Source organism: Mustela nivalis (assembly GCF_964662115.1).
Source record: "Mustela nivalis genome assembly, chromosome: 1".
Classification (NCBI taxonomy): Eukaryota; Metazoa; Chordata; class Mammalia; order Carnivora; family Mustelidae; genus Mustela; species Mustela nivalis.
The window spans coordinates 130,146,267-130,172,863 of NC_139020.1; the positions used below are offsets into that span (position 1 = coordinate 130,146,267).

General features: G+C 44.9%; 1 protein-coding gene and 1 long non-coding RNA gene across 5 annotated transcripts in view; one reads left to right on the forward strand and one right to left on the reverse strand.

The window, feature by feature from the left end:
• Positions 1 to 23: 23 nt before the first annotated feature.
• BTD (biotinidase) lies at positions 24 to 25,495 on the forward strand. 3 transcript variants are annotated; one of them, XM_082684657.1, is made up of 5 exons: positions 24 to 138; positions 2,160 to 2,317; positions 17,178 to 17,482; positions 22,906 to 23,055; positions 24,033 to 25,495. In XM_082684657.1, exons 4-5 carry the CDS (start codon positions 22,990 to 22,992, stop codon positions 25,203 to 25,205), a joined length of 1,239 nt encoding a protein of 412 aa, XP_082540783.1. In that variant the 5' UTR covers positions 24 to 138; positions 2,160 to 2,317; positions 17,178 to 17,482; positions 22,906 to 22,989; the 3' UTR covers positions 25,206 to 25,495. The 3 variants fall into 3 exon arrangements, with proteins under 3 accessions (XP_082540783.1, XP_082540781.1, XP_082540782.1); XM_082684655.1 differs by having other exon boundaries at positions 17,178 to 17,442; XM_082684656.1 differs by lacking the exons at positions 24 to 138; positions 2,160 to 2,317 and adding an exon at positions 10,721 to 10,853 and having other exon boundaries at positions 17,178 to 17,442.
• Positions 10,741 to 26,597, reverse strand: part of LOC309841629 — a 29,612-nt gene continuing 13,755 nt past the window's right edge. For both annotated transcript variants that reach the window (XR_014299216.1, XR_014299217.1), the window contains 2 exons: positions 12,941 to 16,768; positions 10,741 to 10,796 (listed from right to left, as the gene is read on the reverse strand). This is a non-coding gene — a long non-coding RNA (uncharacterized lncRNA). The remainder of the gene's footprint in view (positions 10,797 to 12,940; positions 16,769 to 26,597) is intronic.

A 26,597-nucleotide genomic window follows, 5' to 3' on the forward strand; every position in this document is an offset into this window, starting at 1 on the left:
AGTCGCCGGGTCAGAGCGTCAGAAGGAGGCGGGACCAGCAGGAGTCTGCGGCCTGTGACAGGCAAGTGAGGCGCCAAACCTCGGAGGCTTAGGGTCCCGGTTCGATTACCATCCGGAGCCCTGTGAGGACCGGCGAAGGCGAGTGGCGCATGCGCATAGTGGGGCAGCAGGAGGGCAAGGAGCACGCGCGGAGGGGGGGCGTGGCCGCGTCGCCCCTTGTTCGCCCCCATGCTTTAGGGGTTGAAGGCTGGCTTCGCAAAGGCTGCTGGGACACGGGTGCAGTGGGTGGAGGCTAGCGTGGTGCAAAGTTGCTTTTGGGTCCTCTTGGGGTTGCGCGCCTCTTGTGTTATGGACGTTTGCTATATGCTTTTTTTGTTTGTACATGCTTTAGTAACAACTATGCAGTTCGTGAGACATAGGAATTAACTAACACACGTTAATTAAATCCATAACCGGATGCGTATGTACTCTTTACCCCGGTATCATAGATGACACCTAATTCATAAGCAAGAGACAGAAACTGCTTATACCATTTCTCAGAATCCCAAACTTGTACTCTTGGGCTACATGAGACAAAGAGGAACGTTTGAACCTAGTTACTTCAGCTGGGCTTGAGCTCACAACCCCGTAACAAGAGTTGGATGTATAACTGACTGAGCCACCCAGGCGCACCTAACCTAGTTACCTTTGACCATTGTTTTCTTAAACTCTTGTTATTCACCCACTCTTCTCCTCCATTCTCCCTCTGTTGTCTTTTCCAAAATCAGGAATGTGGGTTTTCATAATTCTTAGATTCAGTCCCTGTCACCAGCTCCTGTAGCTGATAACCTTTTAAAACGTATTTTTGAGGGGCCCTGAGGTGGCTCAAAAATAAAATTAAAAAAAAAAAAAAAAGAAAAACCACTCATTTTTGAGTGGAGAAAGATGCTTGCAATGTGTGATTTCTGTGGGTGTGGCCTCCAAGTCATTAAACCATCTCCATAACAAACTTGAAGTTTTTGAGGACTTTGGGTGTTTTAAAGCAAGAAGACAAGTAATATGTGGAAGGTAAAGAGGAGGGGGGGAGTGGGTCATGGGTAGAGAAATGAATGAAAAGCATTGGAAGTGAAAGGATTTCTAAACCCAGAGATTTTCAAACCATAGTCCTGGGCGTTTTCCAAGGGGTCTTCCTTTCAACATTTCAAACCCTAACCTCCCACCCTAAACAGAAGAGAGTATAATCGGGTCCTTTCTGGATTCAGGGACTAGCCTATGTAAGGTAACCAGCCCATCAAATACAGAGATTTCTTCAATGGCTCAGAGTTCCTCTAAAACATAAATGCATATCTTGCATTCTACTCCAAAGTATGTCCATATTTTAATATAAATACTATCTTTTTATGAGGTAAAATAAACATGCAATTAAATGTACAGATCTTAAATGTTAAATAAGTTTTAACAATTGTATATACCTATGTAATAATCACCACCCAAAATAAAAAATGACATTTTAAACTGTCAAGTGAAATTGCATTCCAGAAATACACAAAATGTTCTTTGTGTGGCTTTGAGTAGTTCTATTATTTATCTCCTGCCTCTGTTTGAGAAGCATGGGCACCACTCTCCTCTATTTTGTAATATTATTTATATTAGTACTTATATGACAGTCTCTATGCCCATTGCATCAGAATCACTTGGAAAACTTTTAAAAATACAATTACTTGGGCCCTATACCATATTTTCTAAATCGGTGTGTTAGAACAAGTTAGGCACCTACATTTTTTTAAAGCTGTTTCATTATTTTGATGTGCAGTCCATCTTGGAACCACTAGCCCTGTTCTCATGCTAGAGGCATCAGTTAACAATTAACTGTGTGATTGTCTGTTACCAGAGTAATACTGTTGATTAGTCTGGACTTACAGGTTCAAGGCTAGTCTGACATTGGCAACACAGACTGCCAGTGAGCCTTATGTCTACTGCGTCAAAAGAATCACAAACAAAAGCACTCCCTATAAAGTGTAGTGAAAACTATGCTATAAATTGGAACAAATTTCCTGAATTGACATTAACTGGTTTTGCAAAAAGGATACATTCTCAATGGACTGGATTTTGTCCTTTAGCAAAGGGAAATGTCAACGAGACTGTTTAAACTTGCTTTCCCCTTTATATCTTTGGTTCAGGGTGCAAGATTCCACTGTTCACTTGGTCAGATGATTGAGCAGAAGTGATGACAGTCCTCCTCCCCAGGATTCACAGGCGCTGGGAGCAACTCCTTGCAATCCAACTGTGATTATAGGATTCTTCTGTGATTTATCCAAGGCACTTTCATGCAGACTTTGTAAGCATTAACCACAATTTTCATTACTTTCATTGGTGGTAGACATGGAATTTTATTTGTCGGATATTTTGTTGGAATTTTTTGTTTGCTTTTGTTTATTTGTCCATGGAAGGAGGTCAGAGAAGGAATGAGTCTAATTTTTTTTTTTTTAAAGAAAAAGCTAACATAACGATAATAGGCTCTCTAAACAGGGAGCCAGTCATCAAAGTGTACAACTGACCGGATTCTGTTGGGAGAACAGGGAGAGGGGGTCAGCATCCCCTTCATTAGAGATGGCCTGTGTTTCCTCTAGCAACCTGGGTTGTTTAGACAATCAGGAAGGAGCTTATCAGCCTGGTTAGTGGCCAGACACATTCTGTAAGAGGTCCTTAGATTCGGTTGTGATTTAGGGCCATTCAAGCCTGAACATAGGGTACCTCAGTTCATTGTCCCTGTTTCCTAGCAGAAGAGATCTGGTAGATCATATTGAGGCCATGCAGTGTTATAAAAGAAGATCAATTCTTTCTTAAATTTCACAATTCAAATTGTCTCCAGTGGGTTAAAAGGCGTGCCATGGGAAAGTCCTTGGGAACGGAAGAAGCCTAGAGAGGGTTCATCATCAAAAATCGCTCCTTACTCCTGGGTGGTGTCCCACGCAGGATATGTTGGGAGTTTTGGGTATCCAGGTGACTGGAGGCATCCCTCCAACAAAATGACTATTGATCACCCTCCCTGCTATAAAGTAAAGGCCCCATAGGAGGGATTGCCTGTGTCCCCTCTCTTCCCCTTTGCATTCTAGACCTCAAACGGATGCTGGTGAATGGACCAAAATACAGTGTCCTGCCATACTGTGAAGAACCTGCCATTTCTAACCCATAGAGAACACCAGAAAAGTTTTACAAGGGAAAAATACTCCATTTAGTAACTTAAGTAGTCAATAAAGGACGTTGAAGAAAAACAGTAAAGATAGAAATCCACCGTGATCTAAGCAACATTCCAGTGCATATAGTCCTTAAACCCAGTTTTAATTTAATTGGGTACTGGTTTCTGCCAGCTCTAAGTAGAATTCTTGTGGCCTGGAGCGCCTAGACCAGAGGCGTGAAGGGGATCATATTAGACGGATGAGGAGGAAACCTTACAGGGGACTCTTAAGATTGGCAGGCGTCCTAGTGACTTAGGGGGCAGTCCCAAGCCTAAGGACAGGAATAAAGAAAAATAAACAAACAAAAGGACAGGAATAAAGAGAGGGCATTAAGTTTCTGGGTGTTATTACTATTCTGGCCAATGTACTAATTTCCAGCCAAAAGGCAGGCTTTTCCCTCCCCATAGAGTAGCCACAGGCTGGAGGATTGCAGCCTGAGCAACTCACGTGAAAGTGTTTGACTAAAAGCCAGCAGGCCCCTTGAAACGCCCCTGAAATAAAAGTAAAGGGAAGAGAAGAGGAATTACCCTTCAAATTTGCAGTGAGGCTCAGAGTCCAGATGAAAAGACTCGAGCCCCACGTGGGCTGCCAAAATGATGACATTTGGAAGAATTTTGGGTTCGAGAGCGAATGGCTAAGAATTCTTGAGATGTTTCTGGTGCAAAAGAGTAATTTTATTATAGCACTGGGACAGGACCTGTGGGCAGAAAGAACTGCCCCAGGATTGTGAGGAGTGACTGATTATATTCTTCTAAGTTTGTGGAGGGAGTGGGGATAGAGATAAAGTTCCTAAGGAATTTTGAAGCAAGGCTCTTAGGACCTTGGGGCTTGGGGGCTAGCTGCTGTTAAGATAAGGTTATTTTTAGTCTTTAATAAAATATAAACATGAAGGCATTAAGGCAGCCATGAGTTCCTTGAGGAGAGCCATTACTGAGCATGTCTCAAGGGTCTCCCAGTGGGCTGTCAGCTGTAAGGAGATTTAATTTAACCTGCATTTCTCTTGCCTTGTTCTTCTCATCAGCTTCTAAATGTTGTAGAAGACCTCCTGAGGCCCCCAAATTATGGCAGTATGTTTTAATTTCAGTAAACTAACAAGGACACTAAACATCCTTGTGATTATTAAAGCACATAACACCACCTGCACCTGTGAGAGATTATCTCACAAACTTATTTTATCAAGATGGCAAGTGTTTGGTTATCAAATGAAGAAATGAAGTAAGGTTATGTGTGATACATTATAGAATGGCTGAAAAGAAAAGTGGCTGAAATAAAAGAAGAGAAAACTGAAACCAAATATCTTAAATACTAACAAAAAGCAAGCGACAATAACAAAAAAGGGAAATCTATGTAGAGTTCTACTTTTAAAAAAATCTGTTTTGGGGGGCACCTGGGTGGTTTAGTGGGTTAAATCCTCTGCCTTTGGCTCAGGTCATGATCCCGGGGTCCTGGGATCGAGCCCTGCATTGGGCTCTCTGCTCGGCAGAGAGCTGCTTCCTCCTCTCTCTCTGCCTGCCTCTCTGCCTCCTTGTGATCTCTGTCAAATAAATAAATAAAATCTTTAAAAGAAAATCTGTTTTTAAAACTAACATGGAAAACTGAACAGCAGGAAATGTGCTGTAAGCAATACATTAGCATAAACAGCAGAAAATAAAATATTTAATAAAATTGTTCTTTGAGGCAAATAGGTGAGATTGATTATTTTTTGCTTCCAGTTAAATTTATGGACTGCAAATTACTAATGCTCAGAAATAGGCTTGAAGCAAAACCAGCAGAAAACATTTTTTTCATTGAGGTGTCAGGGTCAGACTGAAGGCCCCTTAGCAGGGGACGGGCGCTGGGTGTTTTTCCCATTTGCCCTGTGATCTAGAGAAAATTTGGGTTCTGCCCTTGGCTTGGACAGCCAAGCACCTTTGCTCCACATTTGAGTGGTGAGATAGACCCAGACTGGATCCAGAAGCACCCTGGGGCAGAAACTGAAGAAACATGAATTCCGTCTTTTAGCTTTACCTTCATCCATTGTGTGTTTGGTTGTGGGGTTTTGGTTTTTTTTAATTTAAATTTAGGGTAGTTTGGCATGAACAATCATTAAATCACTAATAAACATGTTTACTTTGTGTAAAGTGCACCAGAAATGGTGACAACTGTACATCATGCTATGACAACATGAGAGATTTATCTGAAATGGCCTTGAAACCGTACTCTTGTATTTCTCCATATGCTAGAACTCCACACTTGGGGTGGCCCATGGGGTGGAGTGGGGAGCAGCAGCTCTCACTTAGGAAACATGGTACCCGCAGTTAAGCATTTCTGCTTCCATGTTTCTTCTGTTTGGCCATTAGCCTTCATTGCAGCGCCTTTGTACTTTATTGTTTTGTGTTTTTTTAAATCTGTTTGCTGTGTCAGCAAAACAGAGAATCCCCTCGAGGGCAGAATCTCTGACTGATTCCCAGGGTTTGGCGTTAAACCGCTGGGGTGTAACCCAGATGAGGGACAGCTTCCTGATGAAGAGCTTAAGCTCTTAAACTTCTTTCTGTATCATAACCTTTGAGTTCTTTGGCACTTACCTGTGATTTATTGTTTTATTTACTTTAAAATGTGTTTATATTTAACATTTGTGACATCTTTCAGACGCATGAATAGGAACAGGGATTGATACATACACATGTCCTCAGCCCCAGCTTAAGAAAGACATTACAAAGGTGCCTGGGAGGGACGCCTGGGTGGCTCAGTTGGTTAAGTGTCTGCCTTCGGCTCAGGTCATGATCCCAGGGTCCTGGGATGGAGATCGGCATCGGGCTCCCTGCTCAGCAGTTTCTCTCTGGAATCTGCTGTTTTTATATTCCAGCACCAATCCTACACTATCTTAATTTCTATATATTTTAGAATAAGTCTTACGTTGGTAGGAAAGTCCTTCAACGTTGTGCTTTTTAAACTATCTTGCTTGTTATCAGTGTCCTAAGCTGCTATAACTGATTACCACAAACTTAGTGGCTTTAAACAACTCAAGTTTATTATCTTACAGTTCTATAGTTCAGAAGTCTGAAATGGGTCTCCTTGGGATAGTATCAAAGTATTGACAGGATTGTATTCCTTTCTGGAGGCTTTAAGAGAGAATCCGTGCCTTGTTACTTCTCACTTCTTGAGGCTTCCCACATTCTTGGCTCCATTTTCAAGGTGAACAATAGCAAAACCGTCCCATGCCACCGTCCCTCTGGTTCTCCTTCTTCTACTTCTTTCACTCATAAAGACACTGGTGATTCCATTCCATTACTCACGTAAGCAGGATAATCTCCCCATTTTACAGTCAGCTTTTTTTTTTTTTTTTTTTTTAGATTTTATTTATTTATTTGAGAGAGAGAGAGTGAGGGAGAGCATGAGAGGGGAGAAAGTCAGAGGGAGAAGCAGACTCCCTGCAGAGCTGGGAGCCCGATGCCAGACTCGATCCCAGGAGTCTGGAATCATGACCTGAGCCAAAGGTTGTGACTTAAACAACTGAGCCACCCAAGCGTCCTACAGTCAGCTCTTTAGCAACTTTAATAACCCTTTGCCCTGTAACCAAACGTATGCCCAGGTTCTGGGGATTAGGATTTGAACATATTTATATATTTTTAAATTTTTTTTAAATTAGGAAATTTTTTTTAAAGATTTTATTTATTTATTTGATTGGGGCAGGATGTGGCACATGCAGAGGGTGGGCAGGCAGTAGGAGAGAGAGAAGCAGACCCTCATGGAGCAGGGAGCCCAATGTGGGGCTCGATCCCAGGACCCTGGGATCATGACCTGAGCTGAAGGCAGATGCTTACTCAAACAAGCCACCCAGGCACCCAGGAATACAACATTCTTGCCAGCCTTACTTGTCCCTTGGGGGCCAGAGCAGTTTAAATGAAGTCATTGGGCAGGGATCTGGGGAAAACTGACTGCACTGGCAGATACCCTCTTAGTTCTTTCTCCTGCTCGCAGCTTAGTGGACTTGGCTACCAGAGCTGCAGCAGTCTGGTAGAGAGCCTGTGCCTCCGGACTGTAAATTTTACAAGGTCGCTGGGTGGCGAGAGGAGGCCAGAGGTGGGTGTCTGCCCTTCCTCCAGGTTAGTCAGGTTCTGATACAGGCTTAAGGGTTAGCTCTGATGAAACCGTTTTTTTTTTTTTTTTTGAGGGCAGGCCGCCCAAAGAACAGAATGCCCTGGCTGCTTTCCCCTTCTCCCTGCCAGAAACAGGAGATTTCTTCCCAGTGCTCACTGTAAGAACCTAGCAGAGCTCCTGGAGCTAAAACTCACAAAAGCCTGGCCCTCCTGCCATGTGTAGCATTGATCCCCCCTGAGCCTCCAAAGTTTGTCTGTTACAGTTTTTTTGGTTTTTTTCTTTTCTTTTTTTTTTTAAGATTTTATTTATTTGACACAGAGAGAGAGAGAACAAGCAGGGGGAGGAGCAGAGGGAGAAGCAGGCTCCCTTCTGAGCAGGGAGCCTGATGTGGGGCTGGATCCCTGTACCCTGGGATCATGACCTGAGCCAAAGGCAGATGCTTAACAGACTGAGCCACCCAGGGGCCCATCAGTTACAGTTTAAGTTTTCATGTGCTAGTTCTTGTTCCCACGGAGGTCGCTGATCCAGTAAGTGGGGATTCTCTGCGTCCACCTGTCTGTCTTTCTAATTTTGACCTCAGTTCTCTGCAATAATTAAGAAGACTTGTTGGTTTTTGGATTGTTCAGGTTTTGGCTCATTAACAATAGGATGGCTCCTGCTAGGCTCCTTGTACACCACACTAGATGCCAGAAGTCTCAGCTGTTGTTTTTTTTTTCTTATGTTTTTCATTTATTGGCAAAAACAGGGTAACATTGAGGAAAGCATTTTAAATCCCCATTATGTGAGCTTCTGTGTTTTTGTTAATTCACATTCTTTTCCAATCTTTGTTCACCTGTGTACATATTTTATTAGCTATTTGCATTGTAAATATAGAAATGTTTTCATTATATGTTTATTTAGCACGTCTTAGATATCATCCATTATCAGTCTTCATTACTGTCTTTTCAATGCTTGCTTAATGTTCCACCTGATATATATACATCAATTTTCATAACTTCATTCATATTGAGTATTGTTTGTTTCCAACTTTTTCACCTGTTGGGAGTCATTCTTTGCTTTTAGCTGGCATCCATTTATTGAACACTAAGTACTTTACATCATATATTTACATTTTCAACTTAGAGATGAAGAAACAGAAGCTTATCATAAATAATCTACTCAAGGTTATGAAATGAGTAAATCAGAGCCAGGATTTGAACTTGGATATGTTGAAACCTCTAAAGCCTGTATTCTTTACTTCCATGGTACACTGTCATTTCAACTAACTTGTTTTTCAAATGACTCCTAAGATAAAGTCCCAGAAATAGACTTTATAGAGAAGTGATTCATAAGAGGAATTACAGAGAAGGATTACAGAGAAGTGATTCATAAGAGGAATTGTCAAACTTTTATCCCCCAGTAAAAAAATCATTATCACTTTACTAGCTTACCCTAATTCTTTTTTCAATAGTACCTTGGAATAGTACCAGTTAATGTTTATTTTGTACATAAGTTTAAAATCTTTCAAAGTATTTGTTGATGATTGTTTTCTTCCCGTTTAAATGTGTTCCTGTTCATTGCCTGTTTATAACTGTTGTGTTGATGTTTATATTTTGCATGTAAATTTCTGTCAATCTGTTTCTTCTATTATGTTACCTGCTTCAAATTTTAGAAAGTGGTTTAATGCTAGTTTTCCTATCATTCAATAGTAAACTCTTGATTTTGAGTTTATTTTGGTATATAGCCCAAGATATTTAAACTTAATTCCAAATTGCTTGTAATTCAGGCTGCCTGGGTGGCTCAGTCGGTTCAGCATCTGTGTTTGGCTCAGGTCATGATCCCAGAGTCCTGCGATTGAGTCCCATGTCAGGCTCCTTGCTCAGGAGGGAAGTTGCTTCTCCCTCTCCCAGCCTAAAGTAAATCAATAAAATCTTTAGAAAAAATTGCTTGTAATTCAGTCATCCCAATATCACTTATTCAGTCAAATGCTTCCTCCCCTTGTTATGAGTGCAGGAGCATAAAAAGAATGTAGGCTTTGAACAAAATCAATTTGGGTTAAATCCTGGCTCTGGATATTGATCCCCTTTGAGTTTAGGAGTAATCTCTTTCCAAAGAAGAGCTAGACTATTCTCTGCTTTGCCCCTAGTGCCAAGGAATGTAGCCCCAGCCTATTGTGGAAGATTCTGAGACCTTCTTATCTAACTCCACACTTCCACCAGCCTCAGAAAGCCCTGAGTTTGGAGGACTTGGACCCTCATGTCAAATAAAGCTTGTGTTAGTAACCAGGCCCCACAGGACTTGTGTTAGTAACCAGGATGCAGCTGTGGCCGAGCTAGGACCTTTGCCGAGGCACACATGTAATTACCAATCTAACCAAAGAAGATAAACCCCTTTGGTGCCTCCAGGAAGAGAGATAAAGGTGGAGAGGCTGACCATTTCTCTAGACCTCTACCATACCATGGGTGGAGAAGACAGCCAAGTTAGGGAATAGGCTGGAAGGTCACTGTCATTCTCGCTGGTGCACTGCCCTATAACTGAATATCATGACCACCTGCCTATGCCGTGGGTCACACACACATTCTCACCATGCTCGTGTCAAGAGCCTCCTCTCTAGATACTCAGAACCCATAGCATTTGGACCTATTTGTCCACCTTTTGCTGCTGGTGATCTTGACTGTGCTTCCCCCAAACATATACCTCCTGGCTTCTCCACAGGAGAAAGTCGGTGGACTTTGACATGTTTTTTCTAGTGCTGTGTTTTGCTTTCGCTTTTGTTGTTGTTTTCACATTTCCTGCTATCATTCACTTTCAGTGTTTCCAGGCTATTTTATGAAGGATTTTTCTTCTGCCCTGGGGACCAGAGTCCCTGGGCTGTAGCACTCACCACCTTGTTCTTCACAGGATCCAGGGCATCTTCACCATTATGCTGGTCCTGGGATCTGGTTTTTCACTCCGGAGCTCTGGCATATGAGAGCACAGGGGCGATGGACTCGTGGTGATGTCTCACCGCTCCAGCCTTAGTGATGTTTTGTCCAGACACTTAGTAATCACAAAGTGCCTTTACGTTGCCCACATTTCTGAGCACACCTCCCTGGAAAATTTGACCTGTGATTTTGGGACATCATGTTTTCCATGCACTGTCTGTGTTTCTCCTAGATATCCAGCCTTCAGGTCTTCATTGTCTAGAAGGTGGTTCTCCCAGTGACTCTAATTTCCAACAAAGAAGTGGAAGAGAAACTTCCCAAGGGCTTTGAAAAACAATTCCATGCTGACAGTCATTGAGGAGACAGTCATTTCAGAGAAACTGATGATCATTCTTGGAGGATGAAGAAGGCGAAGGCTCGCTGGAAGCTATAAATATTCCAGAAGAGCAGAGTGGCTGCAAGTGGCCCTGTCATTCTTTTCTCTGAAGACTGACTGGCGGTGGAAGAAGCCTTCTCTGGCTCTTTCCTTGCTCCCTGGTCAAACTCTCTGGAACACGGTATAAGACTTCCATCCTCAGTGATTCAGTTTCAACCCCTAAGGATTTCAGATATGTTTTTGAGAAGGAAACCAATACATTTTGGCCAAACATAGGTGATTTTTCTTATCTATAAATGTATAATTTAAGTGTATAGATGGAGTCTCCTTATATAACAAAATATCTGTGTTGTTCTTGTTTTATTCTTTTAAAATCAGGAACTTTATTTAAACAAAGGAAAACCATTCACAACCTGGTTCTACAATGATGTTCCTGTTAAGACCAAAGACAAGAATTGAATCCTTTAGCTGACATGGACCTAGTTGTTTCGGGAGGTGTTTTGTGATTTTTGTTTTGTTTTGTTTTGTTTTTACTTTGGTTTGAGTATTTAAATACTTTGCGGCCCATTTTCACTAAATATGGTGGAAACACTTGGAAGTCTGCCCAATTGGGGAGGCACCCGGGAAATAAAGGTGATGGTTCAGACTCCTGTCTTGGACAGTGAGGGAAAGATAGGAGTCAGAATATAGGATCTCTGTGCCTTTAACTTCTAGCCCAGTGACATTCCAAGCGTGACCCCATCCCCTGACCATCGTCATCATCAGTCAGCTAGGAACTTGTTAGGGAATGCAGATTCTCAGGCCTGGTCCAACGCTGGCTGAATCAAAACTCCCAGGCATGGGGATCTATGCGGGCAAGCCCTCCAGGTGACTCTGAAGGCATGCTAGCATTTGAGAGCCCCCATGAATCTCTCTTTCTGCCACAGTTAAACTGGAGTCTTCCCAGTGGCCTTTGAAGGCCAGTGGCCTTTGACTGATAAATGGCCACAGTTCTTCAGTATGTGCTGGGGGGAGCTGGACCGGGGGAGCCAGAGGCCCTGATTTCTACCCTATTCACTACTAACTAGTGCTAGAGTTTTCCCTCACCTGGAGACTAGAATTTTACCATTTGGTTTCATGCTTTATGCAACAAGATGAGAAACTGAAATGACGGCTGTTAAAATGACTTGAAAATTTTAGCCTGTGACATGTAAAATCGTCGATATAAAATGTTGTCCCTATAGAACCCTTAACTCAGCTAGATTTCCCTTTTCACTGTGCTGCCTGTCACCAGGTGGATGGGCTGTATCACTCTGCACATCCAGTCACATCCTATGGTAGGTACCACTGTGAGAGAAGAAATTGCAACAAATTTAGAACTTATGAATATAGAAGATGCCCTAGGTCCTGGAAGCATGGCAAATAAAAAGCAACTTTCATGAGGCCCACATCTGGGAAAATGGTTTTTTTTCCCTGTTTTCCACTGTAGAAGAGATAGATAAAGTGTTATAAATGAAAAGGAAAGGAAAGGAGGAAAAACACCGTCTATTCACTGCTTAGGCATCACTTTGCTCTGTTACTGACAAGCAATCCGACCTAGGCTGATGGTCCTGTTTGTCCACACGGTGGCAGTGGTGAACCTATATACTCGGTCTCTGCTGGGACTCTCTCTATTCACCCAAGAAAATGAAAAAGAAAGTGCCTTCTTGCATTAAACACTTGGGCATTTCAGGAAGAATTTTTATTTGACTCAAATTATAAAGGTAATTTCCCATCTGAGGAAAAAGAAAGATGACTTATAGTTAGATTCAAGTGTCAACAATCCTTCGAGTGCTCATTGGGTATCCTAAGATAAACTAGTTAACGTGACACAAATAGGCCCTCATCAAAGGTCTGGTCCGGAGTTACATTTCTGTATGCCACTCTCTTTTTGTAAGATAATAGGTGGGATTTTTAAAAAAGTGAAATCACCACTTAGCAGATCAGTTCACAGGACTAGGTAATTTATTTGCTGTTTTGAGTTCAACTTTGACTGTTGATGTCATCGTCACCTGCCACTCACAAGTGTTTACACTTGACATTTCCGATGGAGACATCAAAAGTCTTGTGGTGGATAGGTTTGCATGAAACTGTCCAAGCTAAAACCACTATGGGGCTTCCTATTCCAGGGGCCAGTCATAGAGGAGCTCACGACTAGCTGCAATGGAGGGAAGAATCAGGAAACGAGAGGCTTTCTAGGAAATAAAAGGTCTCTTGGGACTTCTTTAATTCAGCGTCTGTAAATTAGGTGGAGGTTGGACATTATTTCCCCTTATGTAAAAGGATCTAGACAAGGATATCATGACCGTCATGAGAATCAATTTTTAAACCATTTGGAAACTCACAGTGTCGTTGGAGGCATTCTCTCAGATACACATGGAAGCATAGACCGTGCTGGTTCCTTAAGGACTTGGCAGGTCCCTCCGGCTTTGTTCCACAGGATATGCCGTTTCCTTTGCTGATTTTTCCTGCCTCCTTTCCCAGTCCTGGGACTGTTATTCTCCCTGACAAGTCAAGAATGACAAGATCTTTTATTAAAATGATCAGTAGTTCTATATATAAATTTCTAAATGTGTATGCCTGCCTCTGAAATTATCTTATTAAGAGCACCTTAATAATAGTCCTTTCATTTTATTGCAGAAGATACTATTGTAATAGTATGGCGAAGAAGGAAATACAGCTAATTTTCGAGATGAATCACTTAGCAGGGTGGAACTACAAGTTCACATGTATAAAAATAACTAGTGATTGACATGTTACCAAATTTCCACCAAATAGATTGCCATATACTTTAGACATTGATTTCTTTTTCTCACGATCCCAAGAACCTTCCTGACCAGGATTAGGGGTGGAGGAATATTTTTCACTGGGAAATGAGAAGCAGGGGCTTCTCTGAGCAGTTAAAAATGTCACTCCAGCAAATCTCTGCCCACCCCATCGGTGAGTTCCTGCCTCCCGGCTCATGCCTGTTGGCATGCTGTGAAGTCTGTGGCTTTTCCGTCACGAGAAGCAGGGGTTCACTGGAAGACTTGGAGCACAGGAGTGTCGTGATTGACTTGCTCTTGAACTGGCTCTCATGAGCTGCTCCAGCAAGAGGAGAATGGGAGAGGACAGGGCAGCTGCAGGGGGCTGTGAGAGCCCAGGGAGTGAGGCTTGCATTGCTTCTCCCTGACTTCATTATTTGCTGCCTTCCTCTGCCCCTGGGCCAAGCCCACTGCTCTCCTTGCTGTGTGTGTTTTGTTTTGTTTAAGATTTTATTTGTTTACTTGACAGAGAGAGAGCAAGCATGAGCACACAAGCAGGGGGAGCAGCAGAGGGAGAAAGAGAAGCCCAATGTAGGGCTCGATTCCAAGGTCCTGGGATCATGACGTGCTGAAGGCACGTGCTTAACCAACTGAGGCATCCAGGTGCCCCATCTCCTTGCTGTTTCCTGAAGCTACTCAGCGAGTTCCCACCTGAGCCTTCTGACCCAGCTGTTCTCTCTGCCTAGAACAGCTCTCCCACCTCCCCAACCCCTGACCAGGCATCCATATGGTTCCTCTCTGACCTCTGGCAGACCTCACCTCATAGGGGCCTTCCGTGACCTTCCTGTTTAAAATCGCCCCCACCCAGGCCAAGCCCTCCCTGGCCCCTTCCCTGCCTTTATTTCTCCTTTGCGCTTGCTGCTGTCTAACATCCTAGGGATTGATTTGATTGTGGTCTGTCTCCCCTTCCATCCTGAGGGGTGCTGGCTGGGAAAGGGCCTAGCTTGCTCAGGGCTGTGCCCAACACCACAACCTGCGTCTGGCTCACAGTCGGGTGTCCCACGGATGTCTAAAGTGAGCACTCTCCTGGCTCGGCTGTTTTCCTGGCAGGGGGATTCGGGGCACCTCGTGGGCCCACGCCCCCTTCTCAGAGGGTTACAGTGAGCAGAGTGGATGAAGCAGGGTACGGAGATGCACTGTCACCTAGACGGGGGCCTTGGCACCAGGCTTTCCTGCAGTTTGAGCCTACCTGTCAAATGCCCTCCAATGGAAGAGGGTATGAATCTACTTTTTCAGGCTTAGCATATACCCCTACTCACCATTTTGTTTAGGGTCCAGGTTCGGGCCAGCTCTAGAGATCTTTTGACGGGTTTGCAAGAAGGCGAGGACTTCCAGAACTTTCTTCTTCCCAGGCAGCCCCTACACCCATCCCAGCCCACCTGTGCTTTCCGTTGTGAGCCAGCCCCTGGTAACCACATCTGGATGATGTCCTGCCCCATTATAACTGTGCCCCCTCTCCTACCTGGTTTGCCCTTCGAAGTGTCTGCTTTGGGCCTTGTTTGGTTTTTCCTGAAACATTTGTTAGTACCAAATAAAGAGGGAAAGCCAGCGTCTGCCATTCTGGTTTAAATGACTGCTGTTTCCCCACTCTTCAAGAAGGGCAAACTGTTGTAGCTATTTTTATCATAATTACTCATTCTCTCCTAGCTCGTTAAGCTCGTCTCTTTCAAGTGTGAACACCTGGTAGACTCTTCCTAACCTCTTATTACGGACCCACCTTCGTTCACACACAAATGGTTGCCATGTATAGCTCTCCTACCAGGCACCTTTTGTAAATAATCTAAATTTTATTTTCTCGAAACAGAAAGAAATATGCTATCTTGCCGGCTCCCCAGTTTTCTGGTTTTACTGTGTGGCAGTCCTGAGACTTACACACACGTCCTCTGTCCCCACGTAAATTGGTGAGACACCACTCTTAGCTGAGAACAGGGGATGCTCTGGCCCCCAGGAACTTCTGACCTGGCTCCACCAGGCACTGGTTCGTACAACTCTCCCCACCCCTAGCCTCAGTTTCCCCACCTCTTCATGAGGCCATTGCCTAATACTTGAGAAATATAGGGAATGTGTCTTTGAAGATGAAAGTACCCCCCCCAGACCACTCCCCATTATCATTTTGGAGCTAGAGGGGGAAATGGAAACTAGATTTTGAGGCTGTTAAAATTATTCCTTGCTGGTCTTCAGAGGCAAAATTCAGATAAGAGAGCTTATCAATTATACTTTTGTTTCTTACTCAGAAACTCATGACTGCTTACTCAAAGGCGCCTTGTTCTAATCTTCAAACATTGTTCAGTGTCCCAGATGAATGGCAACAAGTCCCAGGGTTTGGTATTTGGTGTACTTACCCCCTGGGGCGAGGAGCAACAGCAGGAGAAAGGAGAGGGGTGGGATGAGCCCTGCTCAGCCTGAGAAATGTTTGCTTTTGCAAGGATCCTGCCTGAGCATCCCTCGTCCTTGTTCTGTTGTTGAAAATACTTGGGGCTATTTTTATTTCTGGGCCGTTTAAGAGAAAAATAAGAGGAAATTTGCGGCCTGGAGAGTTTGGTTTTAAAAGGCAAACACGGGAGTTATGAGTCAGAGTCGGACAGGGTGTCCGTTGTCTTTTTAAAAAACGGAGATAGGATTCCTTGATTCATCTCTGTTATCTTGATGTTTAATCTGGATTCCTGGGCACTTGGTCAGCCCCAGAACCTTTCCACAGAGCAAGTGGCCTAGCCTTGGCAAGGCCCCTGGTAAATCTGTGTGTAGGGGGAGGGCCTTCAGGCGGGAGGCCAGGCTGTTTTTCAAGGGGGAATTGGACGATTCGGTATAATGCCCGACCATTAGAAATAAAAACTCCTGTTCTTGGGAAAAAAAACACACAGAAGTGTCGTCGTCAGTGACCTAATTTACTTCTAATCTCTTAGGGTAACACCCACAAAGCTGAGTTTACTTTCTAGAAAAGTCTAGAATATTTTCTAGAAAATTCTGGTTTATTTTCTAGAATGTGGCATTTTACTGCTGCAAAAAGATTTTATTTCCAAATGGATACACTTTGGAGCAAGAGTTCTGGAATCGTAGAGACAGAGGTTGAGAAGATGATGATGTACACTGATACTTGTCAAATTCAGGAAGGTGGGGAAAAAATGCTTTGATTGGGAGACCTCTTTTTACCTGCCCATAACGGAGAGTAGGTACTGGCATTTAAGTAGAAGTCAGCAGCTTCTCTGCACCAAAGAAAGAATCCTGTGCTAAGAAGGACTTACCCTTTATGTTCAGTACCGACCAAAGGAAGGCAGGGAGAATTTTAATCCATGGGATCTTCCTGGCCAGGAAAGCCGAGCTGTATTACTGGGATCACAACAGTCAGAGCTGGCGTAGAGGTTGACCTGCCTGTGTGTAGAGAGGACAGGTGGTGGGATGTGGTTGGTTAATAGGCCCCCGAATTCTGTAAAATAATTGTAGTCATCATTCTGGCCTAAAACCTAAGTGTGTGGCTAGGAAGGTGAGTGGTGACGTGCTCGTGTCTTGCTGAACCCCAGGTTGGAAAATCGTGGCCAATGCTGGTTCTGTTTTGGAAACGTTCTAAAACCAGACTCACAACGCGAGCCATGTTAAATGTCGCCTGCTACGTGTTTGGAGAGAAACACATACTCTTTTATTAGGCACATGAAAAAATCTTCGAGCTGCAGTGTCAGGCGGGAGCTTTAATTGCTGGGACTAATAAATCACAGCTGCAAAAGTTACATTCTTGGCAGGATTCTTTATTCGGCTGTTTCTCCCTTGCCTCCTTACGTTCCAGATTTACAGTCTGCGTTATGTCTGGGGCCGGCCGCCAGCTTGCTCTTTTCCTCTGCAGCTGCTATGTGGTTGCCCTGGGAGTCCACGCTGAGGAGCCACGTGAGGCTAGTCACCACGAGGCTGAACACTACATGGCCGCCGTGTATGAGCACCAATCCATCTTGACCTCCGACCCCCTGGCTCTCATGAGCCGCAAGGAGGCCTTGGAGCTGATGAACCAGAACCTCGACATCTATGAGCAGCAAGTGATGATCGCAGCCCAAAAGGCAAGGAAAGCTCCGGGGAGGACCCCCACCAGCTTGTCCGGTAAAACGGGGCAGCTCGCTCTTTGGTCAGTGGTTCCCGCAGGCCCTCTGGAAAACTAGTCCAGCTGGTAAAGCTGTCTCAGTTGTCCATGCACCAGCCAGCTGCCGCAGCCCTCAGGAGCCTGTGAGAGGCGCAGAATTTGGGTCCTGCCCAAGATCTGCTGAATCAGTCGACATTGTACCAAGGTCTCCGGTGCTGCTTTGCTCCTCATATCTGAGAAGCCTGGAACTAACCCCTGGCTCTCAGTGTGGCTGTGCAGAGGGACTGCTTGTCCAGTGGGTGCCTGGTCTCATGCTCCCAGAGTCGGAGAGGGTGTGAGCTGGGTCCTGGGATTTTTTTTAAGGCTCCCCAGTGGAATCCCATGCACAGAAAAATCTGGAAACTAGCAGGGATGGGAATCTCTCATGCTCTCTGAGGCAATGAAAATAGTAAGCATCCGCAGGACTGCTGTTTGCCACCTCCTGATTATTTGGGGCTCGTTTCTGGTCCCTGTTCCAGACCATGAACAGGCTGAGAACTCAGTGCAGACAGAACGGAGATGGACAAAGGGAAGTCGGTGCCAGCCTTTGTGAGGGCTTCCTGCTTGGCCCACAGGTGCTGTTCCCGCCAGGAAGGGTGGGGTGCAGGGGGAAATCTGGGTGCCAGATGTGACTGCAAGAAAATGCCCTGTTGGGAAACCCATCACCGAAGGGGAGTTTGGGCTCTGAACGGGTGGTGGGGAGCCCAACTGCGTGAGGAGGCCCTGCCCTATCCGGTGGGAGGTGAAGCCCATGTGAGCACAGCCTTCTTCCTCCCAGACTGTAGAAGCCAGAAAGGGTGAGGCCCACAGGCCCTGCCCCAGGTGGTCCCTGTGTTTGTTCTGGGAGGTCAGGGGTCCTGGGACAGCCACTCTGTAGTGCTGCATTTTAAAATTCTAACCCATTATGTGTGTGTGTGTGTGTGTGTGTGTGTGTGTGTGTGTGTGTGTGTATAAAATTATAGGCAATTTTTTCTTAAATATACACATATAGAGGTGCCTGGGTGGCTCAGTTGGGTGTCTGCCTTCGGTTTGGGTCATGATCTCATGGTTCTGGGATGGAGGCCTGCTTTGGGCTCTCTGTTCATGGAAAGCCTGCTTCTCTCTCTTCTCCCTGTTTTTGCTCTCTCTCACTCTCTCAATCTCTCTCTCTCAAATACATAAATAAAATCTTTAAAAAATATATACACATATATAAAGCTAAGATTGGAAGGGAACTTGAAGACCTGGTCCAGATTCTTCTGATGGGAGACACTCCTCAAAGTTCAAAGCCCCACATCCAACTTCTCCCTGAGCACCTTCTGTAGCCCAGCACTCCCTGTCTCCTGAGAGTAGGGACTTCTGGCAAGGTCTTCCTTTCAATGAACAATAGGCTTCCCTGCAACTGCTTCCCATCATTCTGCCTTCTGAGCTAAACAGAGCAGACCAAGGCCCTTACCCTAGCAGCCATCTTCCACAGATCTGAGGACGTCGGTCATGACCCACCCCGACCCCACTCAGTGTCTCTCCCCCAGGCTGTATATCCCTTCTACAAAAGACTTCCCAGATGCTCTGTGTGCCCAGAGCTGTAGGAATTTCTCCCTGTGCTGTCTGACGAGGGCAGTCTCATGTGAGACGTTGTCTTTGGAAAATCATTGGTAGACACGTCTCACTGTGGACTCATGAGGCGTTCGCTGTCCGCTCACACTCCTGAGCCTTTTTTCCACACACAGACACACGTACTGCCAATTGCCACCCTGTCCTTATGAAGTTAATGTCTCTAACCTGAGCACCTGACCACGTTTATGCTGAGAAGTGTCCTCATTCCAGCCTGGTGGGCTATTTGGGGATCTTTACGGACATCCTGCCTATCAGTTACCTTCACGTCATTCACACATTTGATACACACCTCACTGAGGTCTACGCTGAAGTCAGTGTAAAAAAATCCCAGGCTGTGCCCTCAGACCTGCCGATGACAGAGATCCCTCCAGAGCATTCCATGCAGAGGTGCTCGCCAGCATGGGGCTGAAGTGTCAGCCTCCTGCTTCTCCATCCTGCCCATAAGACTGTCCTAAGATGTTTGCAAACACCCTACTGAACCCCAGACACCACAGCTGTAGTATTCCCCTGCCTACCGATAACCTGCCCTTGAAGGAAACCTAGACACCATGTTCTTGTTGAACCCAGGCCGGCTGCAGGGCTTCCTTCCTTCTCTGTGTGTGGCCCAAAGGCAGGGGTGAAGCAGCTGATTATTTTTAGTGCTTCCTCATCGCTCGGCTCCCTTGCGTGGTTATACGTGTTAAAGCAACTTCTAAGACACGTGGCTGTCAAGCATGTGTCAAACTTTTTTTTTTTTTTAAAGATTTTATTTATTTATTTGACAAGTAGATGGAGAGGCAGGCAGAGAGAGAGAGACAGGGAAGCAGGCTCCCTGCTGAGCAGAGAGCCCGATGCGGGACTCGATCCCAGGACCCCGAGATCATGACCTGAGCCGAAGGCAGCGGCTTAACCCACTGAGCCACGCAGGCGCCCCATGTGTCAAACTTTTATATCAAACTTGCCGCAAGGCAGGGGTTCCCGAAAAATCCAATGGAAGTATCTCTGTCTTGGTAGAGGTATTTGTGGAGAAGGAAAGGAGTCCATCTTAAAGCTACTGGGCTGCTCAGTCAGCTGGATTGGCAACCTTAATTCCTCAGGAGTTCTTGATCTCATGGAGGTCTGTCAGAAAAGTGCTCATTTATCAGGAATGCTGACTGCTTTCTAGAGGGAGCGGTAATCACATTAGACCCCAAGTTCTGCCCTGGCTCAGGTTTGGTTCCCCTTCTTATTCCTGGAGAATGCATACTTCAGGAAATGCAATTTAACCTCAGTATGAATCTAATATGTATCCTTAATTTAGGTGCTCTTGTCCAAGGAAACCATTCAGTGTTCTCAGAGTTTTCTTTTTAATAAAGGAAAACTTGTGTCCAAGTATAATTTTCAAGACGTTAAGAACATGACTCCAATACAAATGCAGGATGGGCTTGTGTCAAAGCTGTCATTTAACTCACTGATGAATAAAGCAATCTGTAAGATGGCAAAGCTGGTTCAGAAGAGCATCTGAGGAGCAGAAGTGTGTTCACCAAATGAATGTTGAAATAAATTTGTGAATCAATACAAAACTGGCTAATGACCTACGGGGCAGGGCAAGGATCATCTCTGAGGTGATCTTCTATGAAATAACAAAGCCCAACAGGACACATTCACTGGGTAGGTCATCCTTGAGCCTGTTAACCAGTCCCCTGGCCTGTGTTAGAAAGGCAAACATTCTTCATCCTGCTTTATTTCCCAGTTTGCAATGACTTTGCTTTACAAGGTGCGACCAGATGACCAATGTCTCCTGGAAGGAGTATACACGGGCCTCATCTTTCTGGAAAGCTATTTGGCAGTGTAAAGAACTGAAAACTTTTCATATCCTAGAGCCAGTATTTTCACTTATAAGACTTCATTCTAGGGGCGCCTGGGTGGCTCAGTGGGTTAAAGCCTCTGCCTTTGGCTCAGGTCGTGATCCCAGAGTCCTGGGATCGAGCCCCATATAGGGCTCTCTGCTCAGCGGGGAGCCTGCTTCCTCCTCTCTCTGCCTGCTTCTCTGCCTACTTGTGATCTCTGTCTGTCAAATGAATAAATAAAATCTTAAAAAAAAAAAAGACTTCCTTCTAAATAAATAATCAGAGATTCAAAGACTTGTGAACAACACTCAGGAAGTGTTTTGAGCCCCCTGAATGCAGACAGTCACCAGAAGTTGGGAACAATACAGACAGATGTCCACTGAGAATGGATGAGCTGGGGTGGCCCCTTAAAGAGAATGTAGCCACGGCAAATAGTATTTCTGAAGGTAGCTGTGCAGTCTTGAGGTTCTAGGTAGTGGGGAAAGTCAAGGTGGAAAACATGTCTTTTATTATAATAAATATTTAATATCTCAATTATACACCGAGAAAAAATGAAAAACTAAACTAATATTAACTAGTATTTTGTTTTCTGAGTTTCCTACAGTTAAACTTTCGAAGCTTTCTTAACCAGAAAAAAGTTTGCAGTGCATTCCAGAAATAAGTGACTCAAATTGCCTCTTATTTGAGATTATTCATACCTTCTCTGCCTTCCTCCTCCACCTTTCACGTTGACATTTTAAGCTGTACGTGGAGAGCCGCAGGAGAAGGAGGCCCTGCTGCTGACACCCCACTTGTTTGAATTTCATTAGGTTACTGCAGACACCACAGGTGCCCTAGGGTGCCTAGACGTCATGGAGCTGAGGGTGTCTCCAGGTGTGGGATAAAGCCTCTGGGTGGTTAGAATCCTGAAGGGAGCCTCCTCATTCCCAGGTGAACTGCAAGTAGAGAAAATCCTTATTTCTATGCCGAAATCCACATACTTGACTTTTGCCCAGCAGACCAGAAGGTCCCCAAATTGGCTGCACATTAGAGTCACCGGGAAGGGGCACCTGGGTGGTCCAGTCAGTTAAGCATCAGACTCTTGATTTTGGCTCAGGTCATGATCTCAGTGTTGTGAGATGGAGCCCTGCCTTGGGCTCACTGCTCAGTGCAGAGTTCGCTTGGGATTCTTTCTCTCCCTCAGTCTCTGCCTACCACCCCCAAAATAAATAAATAAAGTCTTTAAAAAGAAAAGAAAGAAACACCCAGGAACCTTTTGACAAACACCGTGTGGTCAGACCCAGTCAAATGAAGCAGACTTTTTAGGAGTGGGGCCCAGCGTGCCTTTTTCCAGAAGCTCCCCATCTGATTAAGATGCATGATGAGAGGGGCTCCTGGGTGGCTCAGTGGGTTAAACTTTTGTCTTTGGCCCAGATCATGATCTCAGGGTCCTGGGATCGAGCCCCGCATCGGGCTCTCTGCTCAGCAGGGAGCCTGCTTCTCTCTCTCTCTCTCTCTCTCTCTGCCTGCCTCTCTGCCTACTTGTGATCTCTCTGTCAAATAATAAAGTCTTAAATTAAAAAAAAAAAAAAAAAGGATGTACAATGACTGGAGACACCCCTTCTGTGACCACGCCCAGTATTTGAGGCCTCTGTACTGTGTCCCATCCTCCACTCCACCACCAGGAACTCCACGCCCCTCCCATCTGCTTGGCAAATGCCCGCTTTCCCTTCCCCTCTCCCTCCTTCCCTCCTTCCCTGACACGACCCCAGGTGTGCTTAATGGTGGTTTCTAAGGCCTTCAGCCTTGGTTCCCTCACAACTAGGCCAAGTGAGACAGCTTCCCAGAGACTAAGTTCCCTGAGGAGAGTCCAGGCACCCTGTTTATACCCCTGGTTCCCGGCACGGAACAGCAGCTTGGTGGGGGGGTCAGACAAGTGAATGAAAGAATGAACAAATGAAAGCAGGGAGGCTTCCTGTTACCCAATGACATGCCCTACTTCGATGTTTCTGACTTTACAGGGCGTACAGATTATAGTGTTTCCAGAAGATGGCATTCATGGATTCAACTTTACAAGAACATCTGTTTACCCGTTTTTGGACTTCATGCCATCTCCCCGGTTGGTCAGGTGGAACCCATGCCTGGAGCCCCACCGATTCAACGACACAGAGGTACGTGAGGGTCCCAGCCTTCCTCCTCAGTAGGCACAAGGCACACAGAGATGAACCCAGCTCGGGGCCAAAAGCCAAGATGTATTAAATCAAGCTGAAAGGAGACCCTGGATCCTAAACAGGAAACCCAGGCTCCCCACACTCCCTGGGCTATATATTCATTTAGTTAGAGGATGTCTAGTACTATGGAGCCTTTACTCACCTCTGGATTGTTCTATTTATTAATTACACAAGAAATACATGAATATACACTTAGAAAACAAACAAATCAATCAGAAGTAAAAAAAGAAAAGAAAGTCACACACCCCACCCATCGCCTACTTCTCTTCCTAGAGAAACTGCCACCAACAGTTTAATGTGCATCCAACTCTATTCTGCACATTTCGTAGTTACTGACTTCCTGTTTTTTAGCATGCTCTATGCTTTTTAAAAGAAAATTTGCTATAATTTTGCAATGATTGTCCTTATACACATATTTTTATAAATATGTCTAAGCTTTTCTATGAGGGGAGATTCCTAGAATTGGAATTTCTCAGCTACAGGGTGTGCACATTTTAAATTATTTTGAGGAGTACCAAGTTTCCCTTTTAAAAGCTCTTTCACTTTTACTTCCTTAGCAATAGTTTGAGTGCCTGTGTTCCCACATTTTGGTCAATGCAAGATAGAATCATCTTTGGAATTTTTGCCAATCTTTTGTAGGTTCAAAATGCTCTCTCGTTATCTTAATTTGCATTTTGTCATTGCTAATCTGGTTGGGTATCTTCTCAGATGTTTGTATTTGTTTTTCTATGAATCAACTCTTTATATCCCCTGCACATATTCTGTATTTTTTTTTACTGATTTATGATAGCTCTTTACATATTATAGATAAAATATAGCTACTTTTCTATTTTAAAATTATTTCTAATTAAAATTATAAGACAAAAGGCAGGATTTAAAAAATAAATTTAAAACATGTATACCTTCTTTTTCTTTAGGTCCTCCAGCGCCTGAGTTGTATGGCCATCAAGGGAAACATGTTCCTGGTGGCCAATCTCGGGACAAAGCAGCCTTGTCATCGCAATGACCCTGGGTGCCCAAATGATGGAAGATACCAGTTTAACACGAATGTCGTGTTCAGCAATAATGGAACCCTTGTTGACCGGTACCGCAAACACAACCTGTACTTTGAGGTAGCTTTCGATGCCCCTCTCGAAGTGGATCTCATCATCTTTGATACCCCCTTTGCTGGCAAATTTGGCATCTTCACCTGCTTTGATATATTGTTCTTTGAGCCTGCCATTAGGCTCCTCCAAGACCCTGAGGTGAAGCACATTGTGTACCCAGCTGCTTGGATGAACCAGCTCCCGCTCTTGGCAGCCATTCAGATTCAGAGAGCTTTTGCCATTGCGTTCGGCATCAACTTTCTAGCTGCTAATATCCACCACCCAACTTTGGGGATGACTGGAAGTGGTATACACAGCCCTCGGAAATCCTTTTGGCATCATGACATGGAAGACTCCAGAGGTCATCTTATAATAGCACAAGTAGCCAAAAATCCGCTGGGTCTCATTGGTATGCAGGATACCACGGGTAAAATGGACCCGTCCCACAGTAAGTTTTTAGAACTCTTGGCAGGTGACCCATACTGTGAAAAGGATGCTCAGGAAGTCCACTGTGATAGAGCTACCAAATGGAACATGAACGCTCCTCCCACATTTCACTCGGAGATGATGTATGACAATTTCACCCTGGTACCTGTGTGGGGAAAGGAAGGCTACCTCCGTGTCTGTGCAAATGGCCTCTGCTGTCATTTACTTTACCAGAGGCCCACTTTGTCCAAAGAGTTGTATGCCCTGGGGGTCTTCGATGGTCTGCACACTGTGCATGGCACTTACTACGTTCAAGCTTGCGCCCTGGTCAAGTGTGGGGGTCTTGGCTTTGACACTTGTGGGCAGGAGATCACAGAGGCCACGGGGAGGTTTGCGTTTCACCTGTGGGGGAACTTCAGTACTTCCTATATATTTCCTCTGCTTCTTACTTCAGGGATGACCCTGGAAACCCCTGATCAGTTTGGCTGGGAGAGTGACTACTCTTTCCTGAGGAAGAGGGGACTGTCCTCTGGCCTGGTGACAGCAGCTCTGTACGGGCGGCTGTATGAGAGGGACTAGGGCCGTGTGGGGCCGGTGGCCCTGCCCTTTCCCAGGCTGCCGCTCAGGAGCCCTGGGACCGCCTCTCCGCCCCAGACTACCATCGTGGCAGCTGTGGGACAAAGTAGAAGAGGCTGATTCCCCCAGTGGCTTTTCCTCTTCCACGTGAATTATCGAGTCTTTTCTGGCAGTCTCTGTTCACATTTATTGTTTCCAAGTCACACCTTCCTCCAGCCAATCTCTCATTTCACAGTTGGTTTTTAGAGCTAAAACAATAATAAATGTCAGTTGATATTTTGCATACCCACAAAGCGGTGGGTTTTGTGTGTGTTTTTCCCGTTCTTGTTGTTGATCAAGTGACACCCAGGACACACAAGTATCTCACGTATCTCAAACACTGGCAAAGGTGAGAAACAAACTCCCAAAGCAAAAGCTGTATTAGAAATGGCTGCGTGGGCCCGATTCCATTCTGGATGAACAGAATTCTGTCCAGAGGAAACAGTAATGCCAGAGCTTTCGGCAACATCAGAAAGGTGCATCTTGAAGCAGCTCTTAAAAATAGAAGGGAAGTTTTCCTTCCATCTGTCTTTCTGTCAGTAAATGGAATGTGTCGGGCAGGACGTATAATAACTGGAAAGAAAGAGCACAGTGCCCCAGAGAGACAGAATGAGCGAGCGAGAGGGAGGAGGCTGGAAGGAAGTGCTGAAGAGAGCAGCAGCAGTGGGAAAGTATGAGTAAGAGGATTCTTTCTGCACAACGTGTCTCATCCAGGATTCCAGGGACCTTAATAGATCATGCTAACTTTGGGTGAGAGCCTGCCAGTTGCCCAACTGTGCAGGACGGAGTGACATGGGTGTGAGTCCATTTGCAGTCCCCGGAGGGCCTGCCCTTTGATGGTGGCATCCCACCTCTTGAAGAAGAGTTTCAAGAACTGCCATGGAGGTTGACCCACATCGTCATTCATTCATTCAATCACACAGCAGGTGTTTTTGGAGAGTCCACCAGGTACAGAGTAAGGTCCTGCCAAGTATGAATTCCAGAAGCAAAACCATTATAATCAGTGAGGGAAGATAATTTTAGGTCACTAATTTCTTTTTTTTTTCTTTCGACTTGATTTTTCTTTTTTTTCTTTTTAATTTTTTTTAAGATTTTATTTATTTATTTGAGAGAGAGAAAGAGACAGAGAACATAGGTCTGGGTGGGGGAAGGAATAGAGGGAGAGGGAGAAGCAGATTCCCAGTTAAGTGGGGAGCGTGACGCGAGGCTCCATGTCAGGGCCCTGGGATCATGACTAGGCCACTAATTTCTGTATTATTTGTATCCAACATTTCAAAGTCATTCTGAGTCAATGCCTAGTAACTGTTTCAGATGATTTTTAGGTGGGGAAATGGTTAAGTTTTAAGGAAGATGGAT